At 39.4% G+C, this 12,111-nt stretch overlaps 1 protein-coding gene across 2 annotated transcripts; it reads left to right on the top strand.

The window, feature by feature from the left end:
• LOC104285692 (chromosome unknown open reading frame, human C6orf52) lies at window positions 1-7,254 on the top strand. 2 transcript variants are annotated; one of them, XM_009884173.1, is made up of 7 exons: window positions 1-81; window positions 1,241-1,371; window positions 1,977-2,108; window positions 3,017-3,136; window positions 5,249-5,444; window positions 6,020-6,065; window positions 6,859-7,254. In XM_009884173.1, exons 1-7 carry the CDS (start codon window positions 70-72, stop codon window positions 6,993-6,995), a joined length of 774 nt encoding a protein of 257 aa, XP_009882475.1. In that variant the 5' UTR covers window positions 1-69; the 3' UTR covers window positions 6,996-7,254. The 2 variants fall into 2 exon arrangements, with proteins under 2 accessions (XP_009882475.1, XP_009882474.1); XM_009884172.1 differs by lacking the exon at window positions 1-81 and adding an exon at window positions 1,073-1,144.
• The last annotated feature ends 4,857 nt before the right edge of the window (window positions 7,255-12,111 follow it).

Raw genomic sequence — 12,111 nt, 5'->3', positions numbered from 1 at the left:
CTGAAGGAGGGCAGTAAACTCAACCTGTGCAGCCGTATTCTTCGAGAAAGGCAGAAGAGAGTTTGAACTATGGCAAGCCAGGTAAGATCATTTGGTCAGAAATTCAGGCTTGCAGTGCCTGAATGGATTCCAGAACCATACTCAGAATTCCTAGTAAATGTAAAGCTGAAATAGCTAGCTTGCTCTGAGTTGGGTGTACTTTTGGTCCTATCGTTTCTTCTGGTAATGTGGTAATTGGTGGCTGTCCTCTGGACACTTGTATCAACTGAAGCAGGTTGGGGGCATAACATTAAGTTTTGCAGTTTGGATTATTTGAGCATGAGTTCTTCTGAAGGACCTTGCACATAACACTCTCTATATAAGGTATATGTAGAGGTGTTCTAGAGGAAGAACATTAAAGCCTGCGTAAGTAAAAAAAGCTGCGAAACACCACTCTTATTTTTGGAAATCCTTGTTCTTCAGATTGTGAGTGATGGAGGCAACCTGTGTTAATACAGCTGTTGTTTCCCTCCTCTTTTGTGTAGTTGACCCACTTCCTTTAAATGTAAACATGGTGGTTTTGGGGGTTTTTGTTTTTTCTTCTTTTTTTTTACCAAGAGGCTCTTTTTATGCCTCTTTCTTCCTGGCCTTGCATCTGGGTTTGAGTTTTCCCTCAGCCAAGCTAGTGCCTGTTCCTGGTCTGCTTTCTCCTTATGTTCCATTAACTGGCCTCCTGTTGTTCCTGGCCTGGGAGAGTGACTCACAGCTGGGTAGTGAGGAGAGGCATCTCACAGAAGAATTCCTGGGTGAGAAGAGATAGGGACAGCTGAGATCCTTCTAGGCAAGAGTGATGATTCCCCGGCCTCTTCATCACTCAGGCTCTATTGCTGCAGGGATTTTTGAGTCCTGGAGCTCAAGTGGAACACAGTCCAGTCCTGAAGCTAATTAACATTTAGGATTGGCCAACATCGAAGGGCTATCTGCTTTTTCCCTAATTCCAAGAGGAAGCTGTCAATCCTTTAGCCAGCTTGACAAGTCAGGGGAATATGGCTGTTCATACAATCCTTTGGCTCTGTTATTTTTGCCAGGCGTTTTCCCCAGAGGCTGCTTTCCCTCATGGGAGGCGGAGGGAGAAATGGGACCCCAGGCTTCTTTCAAGGGCAAGGTGAATATGGGGAAATCACCTGTGGTGATGGGGAGTGGGAGGGAGGAATGTAAATGAGGCTAAATACTATAGAGGTGGGTGTTTTTCTCCCAACAGGACTTAATGGCGAAAAAAAGAGAATGTCTCCAGGCCTACAGCTGGTGGAGAACACCACAGAAGAAACGGAAGAAAAAGAACAAAATAAAACCAGGAAGAATAGAGTTTGTCCCTAGTAGTAGTTCAGCCAGGTAAAGACCTTTTGAATGGAGAAGCTCTGACCTCCTTACCTGTTTAAATTGATAGTGACTAGTGAGTGCCATCACTTATTTTTAGAATCCTGAAATAGCACATCTAGTGCCTGTGCATTAAGTACTGCATATAGAAATAAATTGCCAATAGAGTAATGAAGATTTTTTTTGTAGTTTTTCCTGTAATCACTGAGAAGTAGTGGCAAGATAGCCATAGCTCTTTTGAATCATGGCTGGAACTTGAGTTAATAGTTGTTCTCTATTTTTTGGCCCCCCACCCCCCCTTTCAGACAATAATTGTTTTTTTTAAGAAACAACTTCTAAAAGGTTTTGGGTTGGTTTTTTTTTTTTATAAAATTTGTCTTTTAAATGCTTTTTTTGTGGAAGTAGTAGAATGGACCCAGAGAAATTGAGAACTTAATGCCGAAGTGATGGCATTGCAGTTGTGTACATTACTCAGCAGAGTTTTGCAATTAATAACGCTTCAGACTTTCTGTCTGTATTTGTCCAGTGATAACTACCTGCTTATATGTTATGTACCTTAGTACTGCAATCAACTACCTTATTCTCAAACCTGACAATTGTTCTTTTCCATCTTTCTAAAGACCGGATTATTCAATATTTGTTGGGGAGCTTACTCCAGAAGTAGATGATTTCCAGCTCTATGACTATTTCCTAAAGAGGTACCCCTCATGTATTGACTGCAAAATAGCAACAGACCTGCTGGGATATTCCAGGTAATGCCTGTGAAAATTTGTAATGCTGTCAATATGTTTGCTTCTATAAGTAGTACATAAGAGCTTGTGTCGGAACTGTTTCTGCATTTTCTTCAGAGGCAGGAAGAGACTAGTCTCTAGCATTAATTTATTTTTTTTCAACAGCGCAAATCCTTGTGTTTCTAAAGCTGTCTGGTTAGTTTAAGCAGTTATTGTGCTAAGCTTCATTTTAGCCATCTGCATATCTGGGTGAAAGAAATGAGGTGGTGGGAGAAGGGAGAGCTGTGCGCTGAAATCTGTGCTGCTGTGCTTACATACAGCAGTGTGTCTGCTTAGTCATCTGCAGTACCGGAGACAAAATAATTCCATTTTTACATGTGGGAGAAAAGCATAAGGCCTGGCAAATCTTGGGGGATTGGGAGAGTAAACCTATTAATATGAGTAAATAAAGCCTAGCAGAAGTTACATCGGCCAGGCAGTGAGTCGAGGAGGGATGGGTGAATTTGCTGTTCAAACAATGCTGGCTGTAATAGGCTAATGTGAGAAACTTAAGAGAAAGCAAGTATCAAAAGAATGTTAGTGCTGTACAGTGGTAGGAGTGGGTTAATACTAACTGATAAATTAACTGCTGTAAATGCAGAAATATGGAATTAGATTACTTACGCAGATAGCCATTAAAATGTATTGTTTCACTGGCTCTCGGCAAGTTGCATCTTAATGCTATGAAAGAACAAGCTTTTTGTGTCTGGCCCAAGTTTTAATTTGGTGAAAGCGTCTTCTGTGCATGTGCACATGCCAGAGAGGTTGCTTAGGGAATAAAGCTATAGTAGCTACTATCTTCTGTTTTTGTAGAAGACAGAAATTGAATTCATTAGCTTTGTAACTGTTATGCATACTAGAATTTGTTTTCTCCCTTTTGAAAATTGTAGAGGGTATGCCTTTGTCAGATTTGGTGAGCAAGGTGATCAGATGAGGGCACTGCAAGACTGCCAGAATGCACCAGGTCTGGGGGGAAAACGAATCCGGCTGAGCATAGGAATTTCTAAAAGGTAACAAATGAGTTGTGCATTGATACAGTAATTATAAATAATCAGATTCTTGTAGCTCTGCCTTTGTAAAGTCTGTGGCCCTTGCTAATAATGGCTGTACACATGATGCAGTCTACAAAACTAAAAATACAGAAGCATGATGTTTTGACTCCCTGGGTTCATCAGCCTCTTTCAGGATTGCTGGGGGAATTCAACTCCTGAGTCTAGCCAGATTGTGTAACTTGGGCTTAGCTGCTGTTGTAACCAGCCTTAATTCTTATAATAGCCAAGCTGAATGCATTCATAAATATCTTCCAGGTTTGGGCCTGAAGAAGGTAGAAGGGACAAGTGGGTTTGTATGCTAGGGAGCTTTTCTTCTAGACCTTTCCCTCTAGTTTACGCAAGGTAGCACATTGCTAGTTATACAGTAGGCTGGCAGAGGAAGGAACTCTTTTAAGAGGAAAAATACAGAATATAGGGGAGGAAAAGTCAAAGGAGATGTTACTGGAACAGTTTTAGAGTACTAATCTTTGCTTTTCAAGATATTGGGGCAGCAGGGAATTTTAAAGTTGATTGGTTTTGAGAGGTTTTTTTTACTCTGCTGGCTCAGTTCTCTCAGTTATTTAAGGCAATTCAATCTCTGAACTTTAATACTAAATTTAATAAACTTCGATCCAGGGGAAAAAAACCCCCACTTTATATAAATGAGGTTAGCTTGTATGTTGTACTAAATAGTAAAAATAACAGCTTGTTTCTCTTTACCCTGGATAATTCTGCAACTATTGCCTCTCTGCTTTAGAATGGAAATGCTCCTACCCAAGAGAGCACTGTCCAGAATTGCTCTAAATTATTTTGAAAATAAGAAGAGGTCACAAAGAAACAGGTTTCTTCACTTCTTCTATCCAGAAGAATGTCACCAGTATTCTCAGATTTTTCTTTCCTGCAGAGATATACATAGGAGAGAAGTTGGAAACAAGACAGAGACATTATCTAGTCATCTGTTTACTGCAGTAGCAGGACAATAGAATACTTGTTTATTAGAATGTATGTGTAGCTTCTTTACAGTAATGAAACAAATGTAGGTATTAAAATATACATATCACTAATCTATATCTGTTTCTGAATGGCTGAGTACTATGCTCTCCTAGCACCAAAATATCCAGCCATCAGGGTACTTTGTCATGAAGTCATTTGTATTGGAAAGTCTATCTCTGAGCTCCTTCAGTTTGTGTTCTTGACAAAAAAGCCTAGATCTGACTTTTCTGTAATGAAGCAGAGATGCAGAGAAACTGGACTCTGCAAACACAGGAGGTCTACCTGTACATAATTAGTGAAGAAATGTCTAAGCATTGAGGTTATTTTTTTTTTGAATGTGCAGCTGGATTACCTGAATGTATTTCATGTAGTGTGCCTTCGTTTTAGTATAGACAACACTTGTGCATTGACTCTTGTCATTGGTGTGAAGTTGTCCCTGAGAGAATCTCCTCAGGAGAGGGAAAGTAGTGAAAACCAATCAATTGGCCCTTTGGTCATAAGAACCAATGCGTTTTGTCATTTTCCTACCAATTTGGCTTCATACTGGATAATGGCAGTGCTGACTTCACTGGACAGCTATACTTTTAGCAACTGTTGAATGCTTTGTGGACTAAAAATATAGCAGGTGGAGATAGACATGGCAAACTGGCAGGCAGTGTCAGATGCTCCTCAGATTGACTTCACCCCCTTGTTTCTGGAAATAAGGTTTAGTATTAACCAAAAGATAAAAGGGCTAATTAAGACTGCATCTTTAAAGCAGCTGTGCTCTCTGGTCTTAAACTAGTTTTTAGTGGAGCACAAAGATTTATCAGCAGCTTCCTTATACAGATACTAGAAATATTCAAAATGAATACAGATAAGTGTCATGGCTCAAGTTAATCCATGAAATAATTGCTTTTGGTATTGACAAAGGTGAGAGCATTTGCTTCTGTACGAACATGAGATCTTGTGCTGTGCAGACTGTTGCTTAGGCAACTATTCAGAAGAGCTTCCTCTTAAACTTTTGAAATATGTAAGCTGGCAAATTGTTTACTTTAGAACTGGGTTTACAGTTTATTGTTTGCAAACTATAACTCTACATAACTTCTCATGTTTCAGACTTAAAGCAGAATTCCAGCGGTACCAGTCATACAACTATAATGATTATTACCAAGATTATCAGAACTATTACTCACAGTGGGGTTATGATCCTTATGCTGACTACAACTACAGCTCCTATGCTCCCTATGACAGCATGCAAGCTGTTGGAGACTGCTCTTTAGGAGAGGCTGTTATGGCTCCAGCTGTTTTTGAGGTAAATATATTATATGCTTGCTGTAAAGGAAGAAAAAAAAATATTCACAGAGTAAGTGATAGAAATTGTTTCAGTCAGAGCAAGAAGTCCTAAAATTGAAATCATGCTTTCTCCTTAGTGTGGAGGTTAGAATAGTGGGTTTCATCCAGCAGTATCTTTGATTTAAGTGTTTAAGTTATAGATTTGTACACCATTATTTGTTCACATATGCCAAATCACAGTTCTGACAGCATAATTGTTTTGGCTCCCTCTCTTCCTGTTTTTCTGATTACTTTGCTCCAAATAAATTAAAGAATTATTGGAAGGTGGTCTTATCTTAGATCACCCAATTTATCAATTGCAACTTCCAGAAGTCCCTTCCAATCTGAACTGTACTATGGTTTTCTTAAAAAAGAAAAGGCAGCAAAAAAAACCAAAACAAAACCAACAAATCTTCCCCAACAAAGATGGAAATCCCTTGTCTATTCTTGTATTTGTGGGAGGAGGGAATGGTTTGGGACTACAAAATTATTTTGGATTTGTGAAGCTTTCTGAAATGGATTATGATTAAGCTTAAGACTTTTTTTTTTTATTAGGAAACTGCAGCTATGACTGAAATCAGTGATGACCTAATAACTGAAGGTAATGATGATTCTATCAATGCAACTTGAATTTAGCCATGCTTCTGCCCTTAACAATACAAGCCAATGACTATTGGATGAAGGGTGTCTTGGAAATTCAGCTGATGTAGTGAGATCCTCTATGGGTTATAGCTGAGATGAGGTAGGATTTTAAAGCTGATAGCGTATACCATGTCAAGTAGAATGGGACATTGTCAACAACACTTCATGGTACGTTTCTTGTAACTTTGCCTTCATTCTTGTTCCAATATCATATAATACAGAATTTGTCGTATCTTTGTAGTGATTCTGCTAAGCATATTCTATGTTAAAGTCATTCATAGGCAAAAGCTTCATTTTCCAAACCGTGAGGTAAAAGTTCGTTGCAGTCTTAAAAGGAGGATTCAACTTGCACTGAAAGATTTGGTACAAAACTGAATTGTTTTGCCCAGAAGGTTTGCTGACAGTTCCTTCTGTAGAGATATCTTGTGTTAGTGTTCAGAAACTTTATTCTGCATATCACATATTGTAGTAGAAATTAATTACATGGATTTTGGGAGAGTTTCATGGTTAATTATCCTTAAATCTGCTCTTCATCCTGAAAAACCAATATACTTCTAGCATTCTAATACACAAATTCCAAAAGAACCTGGACTTGTCAGGTTTGAAATTGTAGGTGAATAAAGATCTTACTACACTTACTATTAAATCTATTAAATTTAGTTAAGACATATCTTATTAGGCATTTACTGCAGACTTTTGTATGCATGCCTCCCAAGATCTGACACTTGTACTTACCAGGCTTTTGTTTTCAGATCCACAGCTTTACTTTGATGTTGATGAAATGAACAGACAATTTATGGAGACAAGTGAAGAACTCTATGATTCCCTCATGAATTGTCACTGGCAACCTCTGGATACGGTCACTTCTGACATCCCCCCTGCTATTTAAGTGTCTTATATAGCATGACCGTTATGACCAAGGTGCTAAAATTACATTTCTTCTACATTACTCTAGATCATAAGTTTTAAAGCACAATGATAGGTTGGGTTTTTTTGCTATGCTTTTGACAGTTTCTGTAACTTTTTTTTTTGATCATCACTCTACTCTTGGAGCATCTTGAAATCATGTAAATATTCTAGAAATGTAAAGAGTTCAATGGGGTCTAAAGATAGACTTGCCTGTGTAAATAAAATTTTGTTTCTGCAAACCTGCCAGCAAGGGATTTTACTTGCATATGTGAAGCACATTCTCTTCTGGCTTGTGGAATTTAGCTGGAGGCAGTAGGGGTATTTAATCTCTTTGGTATGGGCATCAGGACACTAGCAAAAACTAGCTCTCACGGATACCCAAGTTACCTAGGCAATCTTTTACAAGCTCTTGGCATGCTTGCTTTGATTATCTGTGTATTTGGGAGACATTTCTGGGGTTTGCTATGGGAACACTTGGGCGCACTCTTTCTCCTGCAGTCTGCTGGTGCTAACTCTACTACTGTTGATATGTTAGGTCAGCTTGAATTGCTTTATCAATACAATATTTTTAAACATACAGAAGGGCAAACTTTCACCTGCGATAGCTGCAAACATTCCAAAGACTAAGGATGATACCTACTGACAATTTTATTCCTGCCCTTATTGTTAGTCTTCTCAACTGACACTTTACAGCAAAGAAACAGGTGTAACATAATAGATGTTCTTAAACCTAAAAATCCTTGGAGAAAATAACTTTATGGTTTAAAGGAGGAAAAAATAACCCATCAGGAACAAAAAACTGTCCTAGTAACAACTCTTCAACTAAATTGTGCCCTATCTTAAACATCTCTAATTTGTTCAGTCTTCATGCTCAGGTGTTTTCTAGTGGTGAGGTTATAAAATCTTAGTACGATGACAGTTTTCAGTATTCAGGTTCAAAGGAGACTAGGAGAGATGGCAATGAGGAAAGTTCTGCTTTAAGCTAGCAACTTCTGAGTGCCTTCCTCTAAACTGTTCTCATCTTGAAGGGTATAAAGTATTCTTCAGTCATAGGGACTACTGAAGCCCATGTGTATGCAGAAGTATTTACTACTTAATGTACATAGTGATCAAACAAGTTAGGCTGGAAACAAGAATACTCTTCCAAGAAAAAAGTAGCAGAAATTATTGTAGCTAATAGCTGTGGAAACTACTAAAGCTAGTTGGAACACTTTGGTGCTGCCATGTGTGTTTTGGGGGCAATCTAAACCATAATTTCTGTGATGGCAGAAAGGAATAAAGTTCTCTGGCTTTTTTATGACTTAATGTAATTAAAATGGTGGTCATAACCTATATGCTGTTCTTCAATTTAAAACAACTACTGTATTGTAGAGTGGGGACCCAGCACTGGCATGTCACTTCTAGCTGCTGACCAGAATCTCCCTCTCTTCACGGTTTAATTTCAGCTAGGAGTATTTTCAAAGTCCTGCTAATGAAATGCAGATGCTCTAAACCAGAAAAGGCTTTTGGAGTAATGTAGGAAGTTCATTCTTCTGGATTTTATGCAGAGGTACATGTAGAAGAGACAGAAAGTAAAGCCCCTCATCTTGGCAGGGGGAGTAGCATCATAGTTTTAGCAACTGTTTCCCTGCTTTGGGGGGAGCTAGTTGCAGGGTAGCTGGGAACATGGATTTCTTGGGTGAATGTTTCACTTGTTTGAACTGGTGAGTCTTCAGATGGTGATGGTAGGGAGATTATTAACAAGAATGTGACAAAGTGGAGTAAATAAAGCAAAGAATATCTGGTTGGGAAAGGGGGTACTTGTGTGCATGTCTAGAATTGTTTCAGGGGACTGCAGCAGGGAGGAAACTCAAGCTACTAGATACAGGCCCCTTGAATTTGGATGGGAGTGTTAAAGCTTCAAAACTGTATGGGATTTGATGCCACTTCAATTGTAGCGCATAGTTGTGGTGCTTGAGCTTGGTAGTACAAACTTGTCTGCTGAGCCAAGGATTTTCTGTCTAGCAAGTACCATTACCACGGGCAGCAAGACAGCTTCCAGATCTGTGCCTGGGTTATATCTTGCTTTGAAGTGGTTTGCATAGCTTTACCTAACACCATACTTAAGTTGCAGCAGGTAACTTGTGGAAACCTTTTATTGTGTTACCAGTTAAAAATGTGATCTGTATCTATGCAGATCTTTGGTGTTTGGGAGGTTGATCTATGTGTGACCTATGTAATGAGGGGGCTGTGTAGCTACATTGTTTCACTTAGTCTGACACTGTAACACCACAGTATGTAAACCTTAAAAAAGCCGGAGTGTGTAGCCACCCCATTTATGCAGATTTTTACCTGTTAATGTCTCTACAGTCTGCGTTAGAGGCTGTTTTCAGACATGCGTGCACCTTCTGTTCTGGGCTGTAAAGTGCCCATATAGCAAAAGCACTGTTTATGTAATGTCGTGGAAGAGGTTGTTTGGGCCTCTGGTTCTCCAAACCTGAGAAATGTTGGGGGTGTATTTTCTTCCAGTCAACAGACAAGAAAAATAAGGGAAGAAAGAGAGTGTGTTGGTTGCAGCCCATGTGACACTGTTCTAAAATAGTTCTCTGACCTCTTTTTCTGCCTCCTGAGCCTTAGGAGCCAATTCCTCTTTCCAGTTAGGAGTGTATATGTGAGATGATGGTGGTTTTTTACTGTGAAAGCATACTGAATGCAGAATTTCTTCCTGCATTGGTGTGTTGCCCATGAAGGCCAAATACAGGAGAACTGTGCATCAGAACTGTTAGAATGCATTGCTGAGGCTTTTTACTGATTAAACTTACAGCTATTCTGCAGCTCCCAGCCTGTATTAGCTAGCTTAAGCAAAGACCTGAACACATCACGCACATCTTGCAGGTGCCTGCCATCAGTTCTACAAAGATCTGATTGCAGTGGGAGCATTTAATAAAAAAAAAAAAAGGTTTTAGAAACAACTTTTCCGACACCACTATATTTCACTTATTCCAGTTGTTTTGTCTGTTTTACCCAGCTGAAGTGTAGTTGTTTGGGTTTGGGTTTTTTTTAAGCTTGATGAAGGTTTGGTGTTCTACTGTTTTTGGTTTTTTTTTTTGAAAGAGTATCTAGTATTGGTTTTATAAACTCTTCATTGCACCTCACTGCAATAGATAGTGCCTTTACTCAAAACCCACTAATTTCTTCAAGAGTAGTAGTGATTTTGTTTTCTATCACCTCTCTGAACAGAAAAGCTTTAGTAGGATGGTTTGAGGGGCTACTAATCCTGCAGTCAGTGAACAAGGAGAAAGAAAGGGGCCAAAAAGGGTAGAGAGTACTTAAAAGGGTACAAAAAGGTTAAATGGTACTTAAGCCATGCATGTTTCTTTTTGCAGGGATGCTCTTGGACCAACAGCTTCTTTCTAGCGCTACCTCAAAATAACTTGCAGATATAACTCACAGGGAAGATTGATCAAATGGTGATGATCCCTATCATTCTGCTGGAGATATATATATTTGCCTTTTGTTTTGTTTCACTTTTAATAACATTTATTTAACTTCAGTGACTCATGTCAATAGACATTGTTTGACTACATTGACAAGTATTTCTGAGTCATGAGTGTCATTAAAGGCATGTCACCATATGGAAATTGTTCTAAATAAGTAAAATGGAAGTAAAATAAATAAAGCAGCACTTGAATTTACAGAGCAAACATAGTGTAGCTGCCTTTGAGACATATGTGGAAGAGAAAATCATGTTTACAGGCTACCTTAATATACTTAACATGCATCAGAAAGAGGGGATCTTGTTTTAAGTTTGCCCAGCTCTTACATGTCCGGTGCAGGAGTAATTTTAGTCAGTTCCCCATGCAGGTACCATTTCAGAAGTCAGCATTATTACTGAAGAGCGCCTGTTACTAAAGGGCACAGTTTATATGCCTTTGTAAATCTTGCTCTTCCTGTAATGGAAACCCATCACAATACCCTTCCTTCCCCTCCCCTAAGTTGGAATTCAGCATGATAATTGTTTCCTGGACAAAGAGAGTTACAAATCTGGGTGAAAATACTGTTTTTCCTGTATTTTGATGATTATATTGATGCAGATCTTTTTTGACAAGCATGTTGTAGAAATAGAGCCTCACCCTACAATTGGTCTGCAGATGTGAGACACCAGCAGTTTACACGAGATGAGGTGGGTGGTTCTTGCAGGTGACTTGTAAACCCATGTGCTCCATGTCCTGGAAGGGATCATCTATCACTGCAAGTCCTCCCACTGCGCGTAAAATTCTATCTATGAGGGTAGGGTAAGAGAGGAAGAGACTGTGGAGTCCTGAATGTGCCATTCATGAGGAGAAACATCTAGAAATCAATTCTACTCTGCTGGGATTTCGGAAAAGGTTATCTGCTTTAGATAACGTTGAAAGCACAACTAAGAAATTGAGAAGGACCAAGTCATGTAGGAGAGCTGGGAAGATACCCATGAGATTTTAAAAAGCCAGTATAAACAATGACTGGGCAGTACAATACTCCCAGTAAAATTCCTTCTAAAAGCAGTTCCTTCTCTGCTGTTGCTGCTGGTTTGCATTTCTTTGGGCCTTTGGAATCGACCCTCCTGGTTTGAGTTCCCCCAAACCCCTGTGTTTGGTACGCTCTTTCTTCAGGTATGTGCTGTGACACGTGCTTTTATTTTTGGTGGAATGGGTGTGTGCTACATCACAGCTCTGTCACTGTCAAATACCTGCATCTCATGCTGTATCAGTAATTTTTTAGTACATTGGGTTTTTTTAGGGTAAACATTTTTAGTGACTTCTATGCAGGGAAAAGGTGGTGGTGATTTTATGCGCTGCTCCATCATTCCCAGAGCAGATCAATGCAGATTTTTCTCAACTTAACTTTTAGTAGAATAAAAAAAAATCGAAACAAATACATTTTTTTAAAATTTGTAATAGAAATTACTCTTTGAGGAAGAAAAAGCTGCGTCGAAGCTTTTTTTTTTCCCCAATCCCGCTTCCACTCTGCCAAAAATGAGCGATGGTAAACCCGCAGACTGTCGTTCCAATTGCTCGCGCGCACCCCATTTACAGCGGTGTCCCGAGGGGAGGCCGCGCGCCTCCCCGTGCCGCTCT

Source organism: Charadrius vociferus, unplaced genomic scaffold, assembly GCF_000708025.1.
Source record: "Charadrius vociferus isolate BGI_N301 unplaced genomic scaffold, ASM70802v2 scaffold444, whole genome shotgun sequence".
Lineage (NCBI taxonomy): Eukaryota > Metazoa > Chordata > Aves > Charadriiformes > Charadriidae > Charadrius > Charadrius vociferus.
The sequence above is the reverse complement of the archived record's forward strand: the minus strand, read 5'-3'. Positions and strand labels throughout refer to the sequence as shown.

Excerpts from the sequence above, each read along its gene's own strand:
- LOC104285692 (XM_009884172.1), top strand. The coding sequence starts at position 1,115 with ATGGGACCCCAGGCTTCTTTCAAGGGCAAG. Across the intron at positions 1,145-1,240 it reads AGGCTTCTTTCAAGGGCAAG|GACTTAATGGCGAAAAAAAG; the intron begins GTGAATATGGGG and ends TTCTCCCAACAG. Across the intron at positions 2,109-3,016 it reads GACCTGCTGGGATATTCCAG|AGGGTATGCCTTTGTCAGAT; the intron begins GTAATGCCTGTG and ends TGAAAATTGTAG.